Source organism: Xyrauchen texanus, chromosome 13 (genome assembly GCF_025860055.1).
Source record: "Xyrauchen texanus isolate HMW12.3.18 chromosome 13, RBS_HiC_50CHRs, whole genome shotgun sequence".
Lineage (NCBI taxonomy): Eukaryota > Metazoa > Chordata > Actinopteri > Cypriniformes > Catostomidae > Xyrauchen > Xyrauchen texanus.
Genome location: NC_068288.1, coordinates 34,091,673 through 34,115,822, shown reverse-complemented (window position 1 = coordinate 34,115,822; position 24,150 = coordinate 34,091,673). Strand labels below are relative to the sequence as shown.

The window sequence follows — 24,150 nt, the reverse complement described above, 5'->3', positions numbered from 1 at the left end:
TGTCTGTTTAAAAAAAGACACTAGTCACTATTGAAATACCACTTATAACTAAAAAAATAAAAAATAAGTACTAGGAACATAAACTTAATATTTAAGAAATACATTTGAAAAATGCTTGCCATATAAGACTGTCCGCTAAACCGCCATTTATTTAGGTATTTCTTTATTAATGTTAGTTTATTATGAGATGTCAATATGTTGTCGAATAACTGTACTAATAACAAAGTACATTCTATATTATTCAAAATTAATATTAATATCAAAAGGGTAATTACTTACATTTTTGTTCTTTATCATATTTATCAATGTGCAAATAATTTTCAGTGAATGAGATAGACTTGAAATTTGGTGTTAACGTACATGAGGTGAGCTTCTGAGTGTCACCAGCAGGTGGCGACACATCCCAATCACCGTGATGCAGCGAGCGCAACAGCACGATATGCAGTTCTACTCCTCTGGCAAGATCATAATGTTTTTAATTACATCACTATTAATTGATGTTACATAAATAATTACATTGCAATTTTATAATACATATTATCTGCTGTATAGTATATGGGCCAACCAGGAGGGATAAATGTTTCATTTATTACATTATATAGATAGAATAATACAGTATATATTCATGCATTATATTTTACTGTAAAACAATGCTTGAGGATCAAATTGTAACATTGAATGACTGCTGTATTGCCTTCACAAAGCAACACTGGCATTAATATAAATAAATTAATAAAATGATAGTAGAATATTATCTTTGTTCTTATGTATGTCATTATTACAGTAAACCTAAAAGGCAAGCAAGAACAAAATTGAGTGAAAATACAAATTAAAAACACACATCAGTTCTCACCACTGAAATATTTATCGGACACTGAATTTTATCATCCTAATACAGAGACTTGATATTGATCATCTGCTCTTAATACGTATATTTTATTTAAAAATCATCTTAAATGCAGCAACAATGTACACACTAAAACATCAAACACAAAGCTAAGATTATATTATATTAGAACTATATATCTGTACCAGATACAGACTTATTTCAAATGAATTAAAAGACAATATATTAATCTAACACTTTACAAAGCTTACACAAAGGATCAATACATTGTGGTTGATCCTTTGTGTAAACACATTACAGTACACACACACACATCATAGCAGAAATGTACAACATAAATACGACTGTAGCATGCACATATTAACTCATACGTCTCATCACATCAGTTTAAACAATATCTGTATAACCTCTGACCCATTTTCTTTTTTTTTTTTAACACTTCTTTGAACTTCTTTTCTCCCAAACTGGACAAACAGCACTTTCCCTGCACTCTTAACTGTCAAGTTTGTACAAACTTAGCAAAGTTATTTTTAGACACCCTAAATTTACAAGGACAAGTTATAAATTGCTCTCAGATTGGGTCACCAAGTCCAACATACTACAATCAAGTATTTAAAGGGTTCCTTTAGAAGCAGACTGTCAGGATTTCTTTTCACGTTAAATAAGATGAGGACTTTTAAAGGAATAGTTTACCCAAACATGTAAATTCTGTCATCATTTACTCACCCTCATGTTATTCTGAACCCTTATGTCTTTCTTTATTCCGTGGAACACAAAAGGAGATTTTAGGCAGAATGTTATGGAAAAAATATTACATGAAAAGTGAATGTGACTGTTGGCATCATTTTGCCTAACAACCTCCTTTTGTATGTAACATAAGAAAATAAGTTATTTATACCAGTATGGCAAAAAAATGAGTGAGCAAATGATGAATTGTGAGAGTGCTCATTGTTGGTTTGGATGTTGCAATATACAGTACTGTCTGAATACTATGATCCCATGATCATAATAGATCTTCTTGATCACAGCAATTGTAAATGTCACTTTTTCAAAAGATGCTCCATTTTCGGATTAATGAATGAGAAGCCTGCGAAAGCGCTCTGGTCCATGGAATCCATTAGGCCTTTCTCGCAGTGTGAGAGGCGGGGTTTCTCACTTAAAAACTCCCGGTCAAAGTTACTGCAGTCATTTGGAGCTTTCTGCAATTAGATGAGAGCAGATAAAAATATATATATATATATATATGTATATATATATATATATATATATATATATATATATATATATAAAAAAGAGGAATTATATGTAAGATTAGAGAGAAAACATACCACTTTTGGCTTAAAGGGGGGCTCGACTTCCCTCCTTTCTAAAGCAGACCAATTGACAGTCTTGAAGAACAGGTGAGCTTGTATTTTACCAACAATCCCTAAACGGAGTGACGGATCACGCTCTAAGAGCTGTACACAAATTGAAGAAAGAGGGAAAACAAAGGATGACAAATTGAATAAATTGTGCATTGTGAAAATATGTGTAACATTTTGGATGTGTGTACCCTTTCTAGCATGTCTTTTGTATCCACTGTGATCCAGCGGGGGTAATGGGGTGTGTCCATTCGGATCGATTCAAACAGCTCGTCCTCGTCATCACCGTGGAATGGAGATTGACCAATCAGCATCTCATACACCAGCACACCAAATGACCACCAGTCTACCGAGAACGAGTACTGCTGGCCTAATAGAATCTGTGATTTAACATACAAAAACATCAAGTCCTGAATGACTGGCACATGAGTCAAGGGAACTGTTGGTTTGAGAGTAAGCCTACATAAGAGGGTGTTTCATACCTCTGGTGCGATGTAATCTGGAGTTCCACAGAAGGTTGTGGCATGATTGTCCCCAAACACATTTTCCTTACACATCCCAAAATCAGCTATTTTGATGTGACCATCACAGTCTAACATCACGTTATCCAGCTTAAGATCCCTAGCAAAAGGAGAGAGCAACAGTGAAAATCATGTAACAGAAAGTGGTCCAATGAATTTCCTACGTAAAAGTCACGTAAAAGTAATACAAAATTTTGTATATGCGTGTACCTGTATATAACACCTTTGGAATGGAGGAACTGCAGGCCACACACTATTTCAGCTGCATAGAACCTGGCAGTAGATTTTATACAATTACTCTTTAAACCAGTTCAGTCTATGAGCTTGTGCCCATTAACAAAGGGATCACAAACAGACAAACTATTGTTATGGTGTATACATGTATGTGTGTGACATACGTGGTTCTGTAAAGGTCAAAGCGGCCTTTTTCCTGTATATGAAACATCAGGTCTCCTCCATTCAAATACTCCATCACAAAGAACAAGTGCTCCTTTTAGAGATAAACTTGCAGTGAATACATTTAAATAGTAATGCTAACAACAAAATGGCACTTATAGCTAGTCAAACAATGAATAAATGTGTGACCTTGTAACATCTGGTTCCATCATGTTTATATTAGGCACTCGGTTGATGGGAATGATCTATTGCAGTGGTTGTTTAATTCACCCAAATGAGGTAGGTGAAGTTTCCTGTGATGATTTGTGGTATAAGTGCAGAATGAATTTCACTTATTACTTGTGCATTTCACTAGAGGTCTGCATTCCTGTGGAACTTCCACAGAACCGGATTCGATGTTTTGAAATACTTGATTACATTTTCGAGTTGAAGGTGGGAGCAGAAGGTACATCAATGAGTTGAGAGCGGGTGGACAGAGAATAGCCTGAAAAATCCAATGTCGATATATACGTTTTGTTTTATGAATTAATGCAAATTTTTTTTAAATTATTTTATTATACTATGAATTTATTTTTGGTAACAATAAACAGAAATACAACACAAAAATGTGCACACGATACATGCATCAAATTATCCAGTATTTAGAGCAGGCCATGCAGGTAGTCAACGGCACTTTGAAAGCATGGCAGTGACATCAAAGGATGTGAAACTTGGTCTAGCAAATGGTCAATTTAGTGTTGAAAATCAACCTCACACTATTCAGATGGGCATCATGTTCCACATCATTTGATAATAGCAATAATAGACAAATAAAACATTGTGTACACTTGTTGTCTATTTGTTTTTTCCATTGTAGGAATGAGAACAGGAGCAGTCATGAAGTAAATCACTACAGACAGGAAACGGGTGAACATTGAGCCTTTGGGAGCAGGATAGAAACTTGACAGAGTGGGCGAGTACGGGATGGAAAATAACATCTACCTTTCACCTTTTCACCAATTATTTGGTGGTCCTTTGTCAGTCGTCAATTGTTTTTAAACCGAGGTGTTGTCTTATCAGTGTTGTTGTGCTTGGCTTTGAAAAAACATCAATGTTTGTTAAATGCTAAGACTCCTGCAAATTAAATGGAGTAGTTGGCAATGTCCATTAAACTGTTTGCACATTGTGACTAGGGCTGGGCAATATGGTTCTAAACATTACACCATGCTATTTTTCAGCTTATTGACAATATTTAATGTGATGTACACCTTAATAATTATGTATTAGTTCTGAAATGGCATTAAGTGTTTTAAAAAAAAAAAAAACAATTATCAGAGGACCTCCATTTTTTAACCAAACAGCCAATCTAGCCAAGTATACTCAAAATGTTTAATGCATGAAATAAAATCTAAAAAATAAAAAAAAGCATGTTTTTCCCTAAATTAACAAGAACGACATTTAATAATTTTCATTTAGATGCACCAATACAACAATACAGTAATAAAATAAACAATATTTACTTTTTTGTGAATGAACGTGCAGAAACTAGTTCACTCATATTTGGAGCAAGTTGAATATTCTCATGATACATGATAAGGACCCTATTGAATCTGTTATTATTATTATTATTATTATTATTATTATTATTATTCCTCCCCAATGAGAGTCTATGGCAGCCCAAAGAACCGCAAGTAGGAAAATTATAAAATTTGGCACACTGATAGAGGTGGGCATGAATAAAGCCCACCCCTATCATGCTAATATGTTAGCATGCTAATTGGTAAGTTTGACGCTTTTGAGCACTCACTCACATGTCTCTTTGGCTGTGTTGAGATGTGTAAGCTGTTTGGCCCAGTAGTTAAAGCCTTGGTCATTGGTTCAGAAGACCAGATGAAACTTTGTTTGAATCCCATCTGAGCTAGTCTTAAAGATGTTTCAATGTTATCCCAGAGCTCACTGTGTGCTTAATGAATATCAGAAGGGCTTGGCCCCGTGATAGCTGCTTGCAGCAATATTTATTTTTGTTATTATTATTATTATTGAGGATTATATGTGATTTGTAAAATAGTATTTTATTTTTGTCATATTTACTTCACAAGGGACCTCATGTATAAAACTCTGCGTAGATTTCATCCTAAATGTGTTCGTAATCACAAAAGTCGAATTTTAAAAAAGCACCACAAACATTGCAATATTTATGGTATGGTTTAATTTTATATCAGCAGCAATATCATCAAGATAATATTGTGAATATCCTATACTATATATTGCCTGGTTCTAATTGTGATTTTTCAACTCTCTTAGTCAGAGATTGAACTTGTTTGTTTAAACAATGTTTTTTTGTGTGTGTGTGTGTGTGTGTGTGTGTGTGTGTGTGTGTGTGTGTGTGTGTTTGCAGGTGTACCTTGGTCTGAAAAGTGGAGTATAGGTGTGTAAGAAACGGATTGTCCCAGGCGAGAGCCAGCACTCGTTTCTCCACCATGGTGCACTCCACATCATCATCTATCAACACTACATCTTTCTTTAACGCCTTCACCGCAAACCATTCTCCAGTGCCCTTTAGCTCAGCTAACAACACCTGACAGAAAGCCAGACAGAATGTAAACCTGTGTGCGCATGATGTGTGCATATGACCATGTGTGTTTGAAAGAAAGGATGTTTTACCTTGCCAAAACTTCCCTTTCCCAGGACTTTATGGAAAGTAAATTGCTCAGCAGTGATACGTGTTTGGTGGGTGATTCGAGAGGGGGGGCGAGGACTCGAACCCTCCCATAGATGACCATAAGGAGCCCCATCTAGAATAAAACATCATTACTATCAGACCACAATCATATTTGCAATTATCATAATCATCAAAACAAATACTAACCATTAACATCAGGTCCAGGGATTTTGTTAAAATCTTGGTAAACGGCAACATCCTGGGTGTTGGGTCGCTCTTCAGGTCTTTTGGTGGATTTCTATGGCAGCATGAATGCAAAATGTATCTCAATTCATGCTAATTTTCTTTCTGTACTCTAAACCGCAACTGTGTGCATATACACACCTGACCGACTTGAGTAAGAGCCTCTGCCAGTAGTTTTTGGTTAATGCCACAAAGGTTGGCCACTTTAGTCTGGCACTTGTGATGGACATTCATGGAACAGTCTGAGAGAAAATAGACAATTACAAACATAAAATGAGGATGCAAAATTAACTTGCCAAGTGCCAAATGTAAGTTAAAGTTTGCTTTGCATAGTAGATTTTGTAGAAATTGCAACAACTAAATGGTTTAAATTGTGAACTAATAACTAATTTGACCTCTCAAAGACATAAGTGACATCATCAAATCAAAGCGATTCAACCAGTCTTCTAAAGACAAGATCCGTGACTATCATTTAACGCAATGGAAAATGTACACTTTTTCTCCATGTGGGGACACATTTTACCAAAATGAAAATGAGGACAAAATCATGTCAAAAGTGGACAAATAAATAAATAAATAAATGCAAATACAGTTTGATGGCAATTAAATTTTGGACATCCTTTCATAGGGCTGAGTAAAATTATAGATTTTCTGATTAATCATAATATTAATTTGAACAATCCTGATATCGATTCTTAAAATCTCAAAATCAATCTTTTACTTTTACTTTCAATTTAGATACATTTTGGTTGTGTTGATTATTATATCCATTAAATAAATAGCAATTGAACTGTAGTTTGGACCCAGTTAAAAAAATTTATTAATTACAAAAATATTTTGCATAATGTACAGGGCTAAAAAAAAAAAATGACTTAGGAGCCAGCTCTTTTCGGGAGAATCATTTTGACTCTGATTCGAACTCCTAACCCGAGCTCCTGAGTTCTTTTCGGGAGATTCATAAAAAACACCCAGTTCAAAAGAGTCATTTGGTCACGACTTTCTCAGGCTTTCTGGGCTGTGAGGGGAACAGAGCATACGCTGGAGGAGCTGAATACATAGCACCAGGTTCACACATCCTCCGTGAGCGGTGCGTTTTTGTTTCGGCGCCCATATTAATGGTTGACACCGTTTACATTGCAAGCGTGAATCGAGAAGTGACGCATCCCAGACACGGCAGTAAGCGGATAGTTTCGGTGTTGAGCTCACGCTGAGCTCAGTGGCTCCTTGTGCGGTAAACTGAATTAAATATATTATTAAACTGCCAGACATTTTGCCATTCTGTGTATATAGGTGTATATTATAGATACAAAATGAACCACTTGCAACCAAGTGTGCTAATAAAGATGTTGTCCTTGAAGCAGCAATAACCTCAGCTAATTAGGACCTTAATAAAGAAAACATTTGGCATAGGACCCAATAGATAACTTTATTTTCTGTGCAGAGGCGCTGCTGTTTCTAGCAGAAGATACGCGGCCAGTGTGAACAACGGATGTGTGAACCCAGCGTGATAGGTCCAGGGGGAGGTGGGGTTCAAAGAGGGGTAGTCTCTGATCCAATGCTTACAGTAGATGGCGGTAATGCAATATTTTAGCTATTAAAAAAAGAAAGATGACACTGGGTTTGTTAAGTGCGGCGAGCTCACAACAGAATGGGTGAAAATCGGCTCGAGACACACTGGTGGTGCGCACTCTAATGATGTATTCAATAACTCACAAGATGATATCTGACGAAACTGCATATGAACACACCCGAGAGCTTGTGAATCCAAAACTAATCAAATTGGGAAAACTGTCTCAATGACCAGCCCTATGTCCACAAATGGTATACTCACCCTCACATTTGAGGCCCTGTTTGACAAGACCCCACAGCAGACTGCCACAATGGTCACAAAAGGTGGGACTCATGTAATTGTAGTTCTTAAAGCGATGAGGCATGTCAATTTTAAAGCGCTCCTTCTGAAACTGTATGCACACACAAACTTTAAATTCATTTTGAAAAACTACAAATGTATTATGAAAAACTGTCATACACCTTAAACACTATATACCATGGTGTCTCGACTATTGGTTGCCGTGCCTGTGCACTTTCCAATAATTATATCGATACACTTCTTGTGGATGGCCGCATTGCATTCTGTGGGAGAAAAATATTACTGTTAAGATGGGCACGTTACTGACACAGGCTTTCAGAGGCTGTGCAGGAGTATAATGTTGGCTTTGTTCTAGATGAAGCGAATAACCAAATGAACAAAGCGAAGCAACAATTTTCATATGCCAGTGATTAGCTGGCATATGAAAGTTGTTAGTGATTATAGGATAAAATTTTTCAGTTGTTAGTGATTATAGGATAAAATTTATAAATTATTGAAATTTATACAGATTTTAGCATAAAACAGCAATATATACTTACGTCGACACTTGTAACCTTGTTTATTGAGACCCCTGTGGATCATAAAGAGGATATTTTAAGTATATCTGTAAAATCTAAATAATAAAATCCATAACAAATTTCTACTCGCGCGCACACGCGCACACACACACACACACACACACACACACACACACACACACACACACACACTATATGATCACTGAAACCTCACCAAACAAATTCTCTGCAGACAGAGCAGAAAGTGGGCTGTCTGAAGAAGGTGGCGATGAACTCATGGTTCTTGATGAAGTGAATCTTAGCCTGTTTAATAGCTCCACGACGACGATTAAGTGTCGGTGCCTCCTTCTCCGACACTATTGACTGATGACACTCTAAGAATAAAAGAGAGCACGAAAGCATAGACAGGATGAAAGCAGAACTACATCCCAGGACCATAATAACCACCATATACTGTATATTGAGCGAAATGTCCTGCCCCAGCATTCAGAATAGCAATTGATCAAAATGGGGTTTTCAATGTGTATTAATCTTAAAAGTTTTACAATGACCATCTGCCCTGAAACAATTATAATATTTGGTTACATCTTTGCTGTGCCATGTGCATTATTTTAAACAAATGCATACTCTACAGTGGAATATTTGGAGTTGTGTTCTTAAAGTGAACAACAATAAAACACAAGAGAGGAAATGGTGCAAAGAATGAAGGAGGTACTGATTGAAAAGACCACAGAAATGCAAAGATGAGTTGTTCAAACATGTTTGCAGAGACATTCATATGCTCAGAACTTTAAGGGAGTCCAAATGGATTCACACACACACACAAATGTGGTCAAATAAGAATGACTCCTCCCATAGCTCACGGCAATTAATGCAACCATTCTTGGCATTCAGGATCGTGAACACTAAATTACATAACTGTAGAAAGAGAGAAAAAGCATGTTTTATTCATGAGAAAGAGTGTTAGTGTCTAACCTGTATCTGCATCCTCCAAAAAGAGCTGTACAGACATCATAACCTTCCCTGAAGGCTGCAAATCAACCTAAAAATGGGGTGAGAATTTTAATCATGCACGGTTGAGAAAGCAAATACACACAAATACAAGTACCACATTTTTATCACATACCCAAAATTCTACACGTCCGTTAGCTTTCTTGCATCTTTCTGCCAATACAGAAATGCCCACTGTGACTTCAGCTAATGGTTCCTCTGCAGTTCTCATGAGTAGCACTTGTATAACACGTCCCTCGTAAATATGTGCATCAAAACTGGATCGCCAGGCAGGAAACATGGTGGGCTTTTTCTGGATCAACGTTTTTCCTCGCTCTTAAAAGAAAAGGGGGACATTTACTTAAGTTATGTCAAAATCTGAACAAGGGCAATGCATCCATGCAAAAGTTGTATGTAAAGCAGTATGCAATATGCAGTGATAAACATTTCAAACTGTAGTATGCTACATTATTGTGATATGACCTCATTACTTTGCACATTAAATTCAGTGGCATCTGGTCATCTTAGAAATTTAAAAGTTTTTAAAATATCTTAACCTTTGGCAGTTTAAGTCTAAAACACTATTGCCTCCAATTTTAATTTGACACACATACATAAATTACACACAAATTTACCCACCAGTGCTAAGAGCTTCCTTCATTTTGACGGCACAGAAAGGTGCCTCAGCCATTGGAGAGAATGTACCAAGATCATAGGCATTAAATTCAATTCTCAAGAAAGGGCCCATGGCAACCCCGCAGACACAGCCTAAAAACAAAACAGACAATCAATCATGACTTTTCTGTTGTGTACAGCACTAAGGAAATAATGACAATACTCTCTTGCAAAAATGTTGCTTCATTATCAGTTTACCAGATCATAATATCGCAATATAGGAAGCTGCTGTGTACTAAAGCACACTCTAACCTGATTCATGTTAACAAGTTTGCTGCAGACGTGCAGAGCATACAATGGTCACAGAGATCCTCTCTATATGAACTTCTGTGTGGTCTGTCATTTTATCTAATAGATGCTTGTTCAATTCTGATAATAATTCAGTAATACTTTGTCATTCTTCTCAGGTTTTGCATTCAACATTGTGATTGAGGATTGCAAAGGATGAAGAGTTACATGTGCATTTTATTCCATACCAGCCACATCAGATAATTTACTTCTTAATCTATACCTTAAAATATTTTTAGTCCAACAAATAAATAATCAAGTTTCTGAAGCTTGTCCTACAGTTGTTTTTTCAAAGCATTTTAAATATGGAGTATGGTTAAAGGGCGCCTATTATGCCCCTTTTCACAAGATGTAATTTAAATCTTTGGTGTCCCCAGAATGTGTCTGAAGTTTCAGCTCAAAATACCCTAATCATTAATTTCATTTATTATACCATCATTTATTATACCATGCTGAAAATGCCAATTTGTGGGTGGGAATAAAAACAAGCTGTTTTTGTGTGCGCGTGTCTTTAAATGACCTGGTGCTCCCCACCTTGTAACCAGAATAGGGCAGAGTTTTGACATCTCTGCTTCAGAAAACTAGACATGAGCAATATGACTGACAGCAAAAATAGTGGTGTTCAGCCCTATATGTTTCAACCAGAGTCATAGACTGATGAGGGAGAGACTCCGTCAGAAGTAACAACTATGAGAATGAACCAGGAAGCTTCTGAATGGTTAATTGATAAATGTATTTATTTATTGTAGAGTTTTTTTCAGCAGTTTTGCAAAGATGGATGAGCAAATACACAAATACTGTTAAAACGTTCGCTATGCGCTATAACTACACACAAACAAACATGTCTGTCGGCAGTGTCCGTCAACAGTCGCGGGCAGGGCCTTTACAAAGTGACGTTACTTTGTACAGAATCTGTGATCGGCTTGTTCTGAGACAGTGGTTGATTAATGGGGATTAAAAAAAATACAAATTTGATCATTATAGGGTGGTTGTGTACACACACACACACTGCCAACACACATTTATGTTCAAACACCATGTAAAAGGGAATTTTGCATAATAGGTCCCCTTTAAGAAAAACATTTTCATGCAATTAGAATCCTTGGAATACTACCTTGATAAATTAGCAGCAATTAATATTTATAGCTGTAAAAAAAAAAAAAAAAAAAAACACTTTCGTTGCCAACTAAGGAATATGTTCAGCTAATATTCCTTCAAAGTACGAGAACAATTAAGCATTTGAAATCTAGGCACGATCTTAAATTACAATAGGTTTCAAATAGAATCGTGAGGGTATGCAACCCAAGATCATAAACAGCTAAATTACTTTTTTAAAGGGACCATAATAAGTAGACTTTACTGCCTTGAAGGGCACTTTGTGAAGGGATATAGTTGTTTATCTTTGCCAAGAACGACCCTGAGTAGCATGCCATTCAGAATTTGCCCCAAAGGAGCCTTTATGGGTGCTGCCCCATAGCCCTTTTTGTACAATCCTGCTCCTTAAGATCTCATGCAAAGGTGAACTGTAACCTTACTGCAGTAAAAGTAATGACCAGAAACAATAAAATTCAGTTACATACAAAACACTAGGTATTATTTTTCAATTTTGAGACTTGAGTTATTGTGGAATTTCTCAACATGACCAAGATGAGTTTTATAGGTTATCATAATAATTAAGGTAGAAACTGATTAGTCCAATTAATTATGAGGCTCACTTGTCAAAACAAACCCAAATCTAGCCCAGAACACATTCAAATGGGCAACAGTACCTTATTCTAAAAGCCTAAATCTGTGCACATGTGTTTGTATCAGGGTAAGAAATAAACCAGGGGCTTGGGACAATAATGCCACTGAACATGACAAAAATGCCCCAGATATTTAAAACATGGGGGCAAAACATTTGTTCCTATTAGTGACTTAGTACCAGCCAACTAATTAAAATGTATTCAGCAAACCATTTATTCATTGTGTTATTATCTCTTGTGCATTAATTATTGCTTCTTTGAATTTCAATGTTGATTTAATTCAATAGGTAACACCTTATTCAGCTTGAGAATTTAATGAAATTAAATTGAAGTATTAGTCATAAATGGATGTAGGCTGTTCATTTCTGACATGGGTCTGATGTGTCTGCGTTTGTAAGAGCTAGTGAATCAGCTGTGTGGAAGACTCTTGTCAATAACATAAGCTTGCAGCGCAATACAACATCGATTTTGAAACAACCCATGACATGCCAGAGCCACTCTAACAAAGATAATCACGAACACACACACAAAATGAATCATGTCTATTTTGTATTCTTCTCATTTGATTCTAACAAAGAAAGACTGTCTAAGGTGTGAGAGCAAGAGAGAGTGAGAGAGAGAGAGAGAGAGAGAGAGAGAGAGAGAGAGAGAGAGAGAGAGAGAGAGAGAGAGATATAAAAGGCAGAGATGCTGGGTTGGCAGGTTTGGTTAAAAAAAAAAAAAAAAAAATGTATGTGCATAAATACAATAATCACTTTTATAGGCACACACTTACAATTTTTACCTGGTGAATGATAAAATGGGCGAAATGAAAAATCTCAGACGTACACTAAAGGAGGTACCAAAGCCATATCTAGGAATGAGGGGGTGTACTTTTTTTCTTTTTTTTTTTAAACTAACCACAAATACTACTATAGCAACTGTTTCAAGGCCCCAGCAAACTCAGAGAAGTTCTTAGTACAGAGCCAAAAAGAAATTCGAAAAAGCTGAGCAACCTGCCACACTGAAGGAGTTTGAGGAGCATTTAAATGCAAGGACACACAAGACTACATGGGACAAAATGTTTTATCATCAATTCATGCCTTAAGTAACCGATTACTTAAATGCACGTTAAAAAATAACATGCATACGATTACGTAAAATATATATTTTGTTTTATTTCACAAACATTACTAAGAACGGTTTCAAAATAAGAACTTCAACAAACTATGCTTTTCTTTTAGGAAAAATTGTATTAACATGCACAAATAAAACAGAATAAAAAAAAGATTTTAAAATAACTGCAAAAACATTTCCACTCACCCAGAGCTTACATATAGAAAACAATACTTATAACACAAGGGTAATGCACATACATAAACTACATAAGGCTATCACAATTTTATCTTTTCATATATTATTATTTAGTAAAACAAGTGTTTTTGCTTTATTTTTATAAAATGCACTCTGCCGGTGTTCAGATTAAACCAACATACAAGCACACACTGTTTGACTTTGCTGTAATTTCTACAGTTACTTACAGCAAAATGCCCAATATTTTTTTTTACTGTAATATGCATTGCATTATGGGTATTTATGACATTTCATGTAATTTACAGTGACTTACTGTATACTGGGAATTTGCGGTATTCTGCTGTTTACACAACAGCAGTAGTGCTACTGTAGTTGAAGCTGACAGACTTCTAGCAATGAAGGTATTAAAAATGCGACACTAAAATGTCAGAATCAGCTCACATAGCAAATTTTTTTAGGTTATGTCTATATTAATCCGGACACATTTGAAAACAATGTTATTTCAAAATGCTCTCTGTACACACCAAGCATTTTCCAAAAGTTGCTCATCCACACTCAAACGTATGAAAACGGTTAAATCATGTTACTGTGCATGCGGAAAATCCCAGTTGCATGTAAAGATCTGAAACACAATTGTCCTAGTGTTCCCTTCACCTTTGAAGGAACGCAATGTGATGGTTGCACAAAGTAACATTTATTTTTTAACAACGCTTTCAAAGTGAGTATAAAGTACAACAGTGCTGCTATAACATGGGCCGCCATCTTGATTTATCTGGTTGGATAGATCACATGACCGTCACATGACAACCAATACAACATTTTCAGATATATCCTTTTTCACAGTCAACACTACAATGTGAAAACAGCATTTTTAAATGTATCCACTTTGGAGTGCATTTTCAAAAAGCTCAGTTTCTGCATTGAAAAAAGCTGTCTCGGTGTGGACAGAAGGCCAAAACAGAGAGAGAGAGAAAAAAAAAAAAAGGCCTTAAGAGTGTTGGCATGTGACATGTTTTTCAGCTGTGTAAATAACTGAGAATCATAGAGAGAAACAGGAAAGGGATAACTTGGAGAGCATGACAGCCAGATTTTAACTCTGACCTCACGACTTCAAAGGAGTTGCCGATATGTGCGCATGTGACATGCCCTGAAGGCTTTGCCAGAAAGTCATAACCCTGCGGCACCACTGGATACACCGTGCGCACCACAGGACCAATCTGACCAGTGTCATGGCTAGGCAAGAGAAAATCTGTCAACTAGCTTCCTTTTCCCCCCCAGGGAGAATTTCGCACCAATATTAAATTTTCACCAAGGCAAAGGTACCATTTTGTTACTTACCATGTTTGATAAAGAAAACAACTTGCACTCACTGTTCAGGATATCTTTTTTATTTTTCATACCATGCTATCTATTGGCTAAAATGATAACCCAAAATTCCAGGAGTTTAAGGTCAGTAACTGATAAACCTAACCTAGCTATTGAGCTTGCTGGTGCTGCATTTTAGGTAAGGTTAGCGATAGTTTTAATAACATCTACATTTTTAGGAAATAAACTTAGAGAAAAACTTAAGTTATGTCAGGTGACAGGGAAGCATCTTTAATAATGTGGTGCATGGAAAAGGCAAAAGAATCCTGGTAGTATTTTTTGTTGAAAAAAAAAAGGACACGTGTACCAAATAGCTGACTAATGTTAAACGTATTTAGCTGGTTTTGGCAGTGAAATCAGTGACTCGAGGCTTTGTGAAGTCTAACAGGTGTTAAGAGTAGTTTCTGCTTGTGTTTGGCCACTTAAAGGCCGAGGGGCACCGTATCTCTCATAAAAACACGACTGGCAGCCAACATTTTGAGGTCACCAAACATGTTCAACCATTTTGAAAAGGCGAGAAGTTGGCATCTCAAAATATGTAAACAAAACAAGTTTAGTGTAAAGTATGTCTGAGTAGTAACGGTTGAATTTCAGTGTCCTATAATATCAACATTTTCAGCGTAAGGCGCAGTCTTGTTTGAAATGTGACATCACGCAATATGCTCTTTTTAAACCATTACAGACATGGATGCTGAAGACATTACCTGATCTGGAAGATGAGAAACTGAGGACACTTGTTGCGCATGAGAGACGCTACTGGTGTCAGAAAGAGAGAAGACCTTGTGTTTGTTGGAACTGATGACATTAATCCTTTAACTAAACTCCAAAACAGAGCCGAAAACTCATTCAAGCCTTCAAAAATGGTGAGAGCATATTATTATTAACCATTTAACAGAGGCACATGATAAATACAAGACCCCTCCCAGTCTATGCGAAATTGAAGATCAGTGGCCTTTTCTCTTCACTTAGAGGTATCTGCAGTCATGTCCACATGCTTACAGACATTGATGTTGACATACACATCCATGAAGCTTTCCTTACCAATGGCAGGAGGATCTTGAACTATATCCCAAACCAGAGACTTAAATGGAACAAAGACATTCAGACTCTACTACGTGAGATGGAGTGTGAAAGCAGAGATGAACCACCACCAGATTGCCATCGCTGCAATCCTGCTGTTGAAGTTCTTCCAAGAGAAAGAGGACCAAATCTTCATCTTGATAGATGTAATAGCCCTTTCTTTCTTCTTTAAGAATTTACACCTTCACTCTCAGTTCTAATCTCACATTTTGAAATGTCATATTTTTTTTCTCTTAAATATAAATGACTTGCAATATCTGAGAGGCTTTTCTTTTTTGGTTTGCAGCCAACCTTGACCAAGATGTCCATTAAGTAGGAGGTGACATTGGCCATCACATTACGGGTGATCATGCTAGGTATGAGAAATAGTGGCATAGTTTCAAGGAGAGAAGGATGTTTTAATAGCAATGTATGTTAGCAATGTAATGTAGCAATTACATGCTGCAAATGAGCTGAAGATGCCTTTGTTTTAGGGAGTAGTTTGATGTCTGCAACCCAGTGGATGGTCAGCATTGTGGGGATGGTCTTCTAAGCTTACTGTGACAGGGCAGAGGGCGGGGCCGGGTCGTGATGCTACAAGCTTCAGAGAGTGATAAAGGCCAACTGGAGACTGCAGTGGGACAGAGAGAGAGATTTTCGGCACCAATGTAAGGGGGTTTAGATGGGCAAGGAAGAGGCAAGAACCAGCTTGACAATATAAGTAACATTTAAATAAAGAGACACACACACAGGCAAGCTGCCAGTAATTTTCTCTCTCTGTCCCATTGCAGTCTCCAGTTGGCCTTTATCCCTCGCTGAGGCTTGATTAGTCTTATTAGGGGCCGGATGTGTAGCATCTAGACCCGGCCCCGCCCTGTCACACTTACCAGCTGTATGACTATGCCAGTGCTTTCGCTGTCTTTTTCTGCTCCTTTTATGTGTTCAGTCTGGAGTATCAAGAGTCAGCATCCACTATGCTGGAGATGGTACGGAGGTGAATAATTCACCGCATAAACCATTTAACAAGTTGTGGTACATATATGGACTGTATGAGCAATCCATTCATATACTAACAAAGAGAAAACAACAGAACTGAAGTGTACTGGGCAAAGTCTTGGTGTCTCACTTCTAAAACATGGCTCCAATGACATTCCTATTGTCCAATGACATTCCTATTGTCCACTGATGATAATTTTTGTTGGGTTGTCCATGCAAAAATAGTAACTGTGAAAAAACGAAATGCAAGTGCTATGTTCTGGCTGGTGCAAAGAATATAAAAACAAGTTTGGTTCATTTACCATGAAACTCCATGAACAAAATTGGTGTTTGTTTTGATGAAGAAAAAAAAAATTGCATCTTTTTTTCTTACACAGAATATACACTCACCTAAAGGATTATTAGGAACACCTGTTCAATTTCTCATTAATGCAATTATCTAATCAACCAATCACATGGCAGTTGCTTCAATGCATTTAGGGGTGTGGTCCTGGTCAAGACAATCTCCTGAACTCCAAACTGAATGTCAGAATGGGAAAGAAAGGTAATTTAAGCCATTTTGAGCGTGGCATGGTTGTTGGTGCCAGACGGGCCAGTCTGAGTATTTCACAATCTGCTCAGTTACTGGGATTTTCATGCACAACCATTTCTAGGGTTTACAAAGAATGGTGTGAAAAGGGAAAAACATCCAGTATGCGGCAGTCCTGTGGGCGAAAAGGCCTTGTTGATGCTAGAGGTCAGAGGAGAATGGGCCGACTAATTCAAGCTGATAGAACAGCAACTTTGCCTGAAATAACCACTCGTTACAACCGAGGTATGCAGCAAAGCATTTGTGAAGCCACAACACGCACAACCTTGAGGCGGATGGGCTACAACAGCAGAAGACCCCACCGGGTACCACTCATCTCCACTACAAATAGGAAAAAAAAGCTACAATTTGCAAGAGCGCACCAAAATTGGACAGTTGAAGACTGGAAAAATGTTGCCTGGTCTGATGAGTCTCGATTTCTTTTGAGACATTCAGATGGTAGAGTCAGAATTTGGCGTAAACAGAATGAGAACATGGATCCATCATGCCTTGTTACCACTGTGCAGGCTGGTGGTGGTGGTGTAATGGTGTGGGGGATGTTTTCTTGGCACACTTTAGGCCCCTTAGTGCCAATTGGGCATCGTTTAAATGCCACGGCCTACCTGAGCATTGTTTCTGACCATGTCCATCCCTTTATGGCCACCATCCCACTTCCAGCAGGATAATGCACCATGTCACAAAGCTCGAATCATTTCAAATTGGTTTCTTGAACATGACAATGAGTTCACTGTACTAAAATGGCCCCCACAGTCACCAGATCTCAACCCAATAGAGCATCTTTGGGATGTGGTTGAACGGGAGCTTTGTGCCCTGGATGTGCATCCCACAAATCTCCATCAACTGCAAGATGCTATCCTATCAATATGGGCCAACATTTCTAAAGAATGCTTTCAGCACCTTGTTGAATCAATGCCACGTAGAATTAAGGCAGTTCTGAAGGCGAAAGGGGGTCAAACACAGTATTAGCATGGTGTTCCTAATAATCCTTTAGGTGAGTGTATTAAGGAGGGGAATAAAGTGCGGTTTTTAAAGATGTTTGATGTATGTGTAAATATAAGACCTGTGTTTGTGTCAAGATTCTTCGTAAGGCTCAGATGAGGGCACTAAGTGCACGGCCAAATTTGGCACAAGCCGCAAGGTGTTGTCCAGAGAAAGGTGACAAGCGTCAGCTCCCGGGTCACAACTTTCCTCCATCGGCTCACCGAATTTGAGTGGAAGACTTCGAACTAGGCAAGTATTTTCTCATACAGGGCTGGACTGGGACAGAAATTTGTCCCTGACATTTTAGGCCTAGACGGCCCACTACAATCGATTAGACACCACCCACAAGCACACTGTCCTTGCGATCCCCTTAAATATGCTTACCTACTGAACTACTCCCCCAAACCACTACAAAGCTAAATAGTAAGTGCCGTGGACAAGTGTATCAGTGCAAGTGGACCAGTGTACTCGCTTGCTCTTGAATGACTCCCTGGTGATCAGAGGTGGCCGTGGAGTATACAATCTCATACTCAAGTAATTGCAAGAAATTGTCAAAGAAAAAGATCTGCTAGAAGTCAAAGTATCATTTCAAATAATTTAATACATTTTAAGTATACAAGTATGTATAAAGTATACAAGTCAAAAAGTTGACTCTGAACTCCACACCAATGGACAGCAAAGATCTCCTCAAAGAAGGCAACCTTTAAAAGAGAGAGAGGGGGAGGAGACCGAGAGAGAAAGGTGAGAATGATAATTGATTTGAGTTAAATGTTACAAAGTGTACCTTTACTTAGTATCGATTTTGGTTATATAGTCCTATAGTAGGACTTCTAGATGGACAATGTGCTCTTTTAATAGTTATCATTGCACCATAACTCAAAATACAAGCCTGTTTTGCTCTAATATTTACAAACAATACAAAATGTAAACAAACATTTCATGGCTTTAAAGTACATCTAAAACAAGTTTTAGCTCTTACAAACTGATATTCTTTGTATCAAGAGCTCCGTTACAGCTAAAGATTACTTTAAGATGTAAAAAGTTTGTTTACATTTGAAGGGCCATAAAAAAAAAAAAAAAAGAATAAAAAAAAAGAAAAGGTTACTCACATGTATCTTTAACATGATTATACATTCAGGTCTAGAATTGTTGGAATTCCCTGACAAAGATGTGCAAAAAGCTGTACAATTTAAACAATACTATACTGGTAATGACTGCTGTATTTTGGGCTGTTGCACAAGTTGTTAGCCTGTTGGTCCAACAATTTAGATGAGATAAACCCATGACCATTTCTCACACATTTTCCCTCGGTTTCTCTTCAGATCAGCTGTCAGCAACGTACAAGTCTAACCAGCCTAGGATGGACTCCGTAAGCTGGGTGCCTGTAGGCCAACACATAAGCTAAACCAACTGTGGTGTTGTTATATTCCTTATCTTGTTCTCTTTCTGTTCTGGAGACATTCATTCTCAGGGTGGATGTAGAAGTTAAATCTCTTTACATTTTGTCCAATTCTGATGAAACTTGTAGGGGTGACGCAGCTTGTTAAGCTTGGGATCTTAAGAGGTTATGAACCTACAGGAAGTAATGACTGTTCTCGCTTTTATAGTGTTCGACTTACTGTCAAATTATTCTTAAAGATACTGTTATATATTTATGATTTCATCAGTTGTCAGAAGTATTTGTATGCACTGCTGAATCACATTGTTCAATAAGCCATTAATAATGGACATAATAATGCTTACTGTTGTACATGGACTACTGTCACTTATTTGGAATGTATTAAAATCAATAGCACTCATGTAAAATATAAAACAAAGATTTTGTACTAACAGTGCGAAATAGTGTAAAATACGGTGAAACACAATTACAGTAAAAGTGTTCTGCAGCACGACAATAAAAGTATCATTCAGCAAAGGATATTATACTGTAAAACTAAGTTGCAGTAAAGGTATTACACAGTAAAAGGAAGTTGGAGTAGGTAAATAGAAGTGCCGGTAAGGGTATTTGTGATGACTGGGCTGTGAGGATGTGAGCCCGGCGCTGACTTGCCAATCAGCTTGTGTGTGTGTGAGAGAGAGAGAGAGAGAGAGAGAGAGAGAGACACACACACACTTGGAGTGTGTGTGTGTGTATCAATGTGTGTTGTTATTTTTCAGTTCAGCATTTTATGTTGGAATTAATGTCTTTTTAATTGATAATTGTTAACCCGATGAACGAGAGGCTTGTCTGTCACTTTGGTGCTGAAACCCGGGATTGGAGGAATACTCTCAGTCAGAGAGCCCTTGCCGCTGAATCACAACGCTGAGGAGAGGATTGGTTCGATGGTACTCGAGCAGTCTGCCAGGGGACAGAGGAGACGCTGCCAACCATCAGGAGGTGGAGGAGCCGTTGCATTTTCCAGGGGATGGAGGACCCGCTGCATCCACCAGGAGACAGAGGAACCACTGCTGTCCGGCAGGGGATGGAATCCAGTGCCATCGCCTGCCGTTAAGGAGGATCGCTGGACAGCTGGTTGAGGACTGAATGGCGGCATGGTCGGAACCAGAGTTTTGGGGGGGGGGGGGGTGGCGACACCCAATGCTCTAGACCAATGGTAACTGTATTGTGGCCTCGCTGCCCTTTCAGTCAATGACTCAACAGACAGCATTTGCGTGCAAAAGCATCTCCACAAACTGGTTTTGGACAGGCTACTGAGGCAGCATAACGTCACATCTTGCTAGGATACCAGCAACTGATTATCGACATCTGGTGTCCACTAAAGGTATGCTATAATGCAGAACAAATGCAATAGAGTTTTGCCAATAACAAAGTGTAGGAAACATTTTCGAACTACAACAATACTTTCTTGATAGAAATGGAATCAAAAGTTGGAAAAAGTTGATAGCAACATACATTTATACACAAATTGGCCATCAACTGTCCCTTCTGCAGCCAATGTTTTTTTTCTTAAGCTCAACTGTTGTGGAGCAGAGCACACAGGATTGCAGGATTTCATAGGAAATGAATGATACTTCTATGCTGCTTTCAAAAATCAATCAGATGAAGGCATCTCAGTAGACAAGATGTGACGTGAACATTGGATTCAGATGTGCCTTGATTTCTTCCTACCTCCATATACAGCCTTCGGAGGCAGCATTTTGCTGGTTTTGAACACAGCCATGGGGTTTAGCAGCCAGTAACTTTTCCTGAAACTTTGCACTGGCGAGCTGTAACAAACCACTGAAACAAACTCAAAAACCCTTTCATTTTGGCCAGATTTTGTTCTAAATTATATCACATCTCTTTTTTTCTTCGAATTCATATGAAGTATAACAGGGCCTTAACAACGCCATGGCAAGTGGAACCACCCAGATCACCCAAGCAACAACATTGCAACACAATAAGAAACATTCAAAAACACCATAGCATTGTGGCAGCAACTTTTACTTGTGCATGCACCACTAATATTTTCTCCAGAAAATGTAAAAAAAAAAAAAAAAAAAGAAATATCTATTTTAAAACTTGTGTAGCTCATAAAGTAAACATAACTACACTTTGCATTATCTATCACTAGGACAGCACGATTATGATAAAAATATAAATTGTTGGAAAATTTGTTCTCTTTTGTTGGAAAATTTGTTCTTTATTTAATTTAATAGAATTTACCATTTTACTTGAGCAAATGCAAGCCATATTGATTATATAGGCTACACTTAAATTAAATTAAAAAAAAATCAAGCCAAGAACTAGACCGATATATATTGGTTTTACCGATAAATCGGTGCCAAAAGTTGCTTTTTGGAACTATCAGTTATCGGCTAAATCTATAGCAATATTTGCAGATCTTCTCATCATTTCAAAATAAGAGTCCCTGCTGTTTTGGGCTTGTTTATACTTACCACGTTATTTACCATCATGGTTTTTTTGGGGTTAATTTGGGGATTTTGGATGAACAAAAAACTACATCTGGGATTTTATTCATTTAGGACTATTTGTCTGTACCAGTCATAGTAAGGAAAGGATATGATTTTTTTTTTTACATTTTATCATTTGTTTTAAAAACTATCGGCAGATTTATCTGCCTTTCCCACCACCTTAGCTATCCGTGTCGGCAAAATCCACTATCGGTCGACCTCTAAGAACCATGTTGTAACATTTTTCCAAAATGACTTAATTGCTGCTATATTAACGCATTACAATACAAGCGTTCTAGCGTTGTAATTCCATTACTGACAGGTTAATGTACTGTAATGCACACTTTCACGATAAATAAATTATAGCAGGCATAATAGTTATCTTGATTATTTATGATTCATTTTGCAGCCCTTTCTGCCACAGTGTGTTATCTTTGAATTGTCTGTCACAGGACATCTGATGGATAAACAAAGTCAGTGTCACCAACCACAAACAGTCACTGCATTAAATACTCAAGTATACTTCAAAAAGTTCTGCAGATGGTTTTATTTCTTGCAAGACAAACCTGGGGCCTTTCTATTCATTTACAGTAGGTAAGGCTGGTATCCTATCAACACAATTGTCTATGCATTCTGACTATTTCAACATTCTGTGTGTGTGTGTGGACAATCTAATATACGGGACAGGAAGGAACTATCAACACCCCTGAAAGAGTGGTATGGTGTAAAGTTAACTGTTCAACCACAGCAGGATGTATGTCTCAATAGCAAACAGTTGTCATACAAGCCACATGCGACTGTAATGATAAATATATTGTAATAAGAAAGTAAAAAGATAAAAACCTGTGCAATTTCATTCATTTGAGTAAGTCTGTCTACAAACACACACCAACAACAGTAAATGTTCAACATGCCCACCCCTCGCCCACCCTCAAAACACAGGCATACTCAGTCATCTAGTTTCTAAAACCATGCTCCATCTGCACTGTTTTAGATCAATAATCATTGATATTTTATAGAGAAGAGTGTCTGTGGCAACCAGTCCAAATGATGTACGCAGGCTATAATGCCCAATATTCAGCCTAGTTTGCTAGGTTTGCTTTATTTTCTAATACGAGTTGTTAGTATTACTATTCAGATAAAATAATGAAAACATAGTCTATACTATCTGTCAATGTCCAGTAGACAGAAGCGTACAAGAGTGTTTAAGGATGTAGCAAAGTCTGACGCTGCGGGTTACACAGCGCCCTAACTTAAAATTGTACATCAAAAGTTATCCTAAATAGCAGGCTTCTTTAGAGAAACAAGCTGCGGTACAAAACCTACACTGTCAGCCAACTAAAATCACTGAAATATCTCGGCGCGAAGACTGTTTGAGGTCTAGTGTGGCAGTAAAATACAGTCTACCTCCGCCAAAAGCGCTCGAGACTCATCAATCTTAAAATTACGATGAAATAGATTAGTCAAACACTTAAGTAGCGAGGTTCTGTCAAAATCAAGCAACACTCGACCAAATGATATATGAAGACTCAGGCAAACTACTTGCCTCTCCTCCGAAGAAAGGGACGTTTCTTCGAGCCGCCTGCTTTCTTCAGTGATTGAGTTGTTTGAGGAAGTTCAAGCCGCTCTCTGAGTTCTGCAAATAAAGTAGGGCGGAGCGATGTCGCACAGGTGGGCTCTTCATGCGATCCTTCTTCTCTCCAGCTGAACAGAATCAGCGCATGTGTGCTTTTACAGTCTGTAATAGTCCGATCCGTATGTAGGTGAAGTTTGTTTGTGACTTCTTGGCAAATGGATCGTGTATAGGACACCAGTGGTCCACCTTAACCCAGATGCCTTTCTATTGATATTATGCCAGCCAGGGGCATATATTTCAGG

At 37.7% G+C, this 24,150-nt stretch overlaps 1 protein-coding gene across 1 annotated transcript; it reads right to left on the bottom strand.

The window, feature by feature from the left end:
* Positions 1-574: 574 nt before the first annotated feature.
* On the bottom strand, positions 575-23,882 carry prkcda (protein kinase C, delta a). The gene is made up of 18 exons (XM_052140466.1): positions 23,819-23,882; positions 10,027-10,155; positions 9,524-9,723; positions 9,373-9,439; positions 8,612-8,771; positions 8,419-8,450; positions 8,057-8,142; positions 7,841-7,970; positions 6,151-6,251; positions 5,974-6,064; positions 5,769-5,899; positions 5,509-5,682; positions 3,128-3,219; positions 2,940-3,002; positions 2,691-2,829; positions 2,400-2,588; positions 2,176-2,304; positions 575-2,046 (listed from the first exon to the last, which is right to left on the bottom strand). Exons 2-18 carry the CDS (start codon positions 10,133-10,135, stop codon positions 1,888-1,890), a joined length of 2,052 nt encoding a protein of 683 aa, XP_051996426.1. The 5' UTR covers positions 10,136-10,155; positions 23,819-23,882; the 3' UTR covers positions 575-1,887.
* Positions 23,883-24,150: the final 268 nt, after the last annotated feature.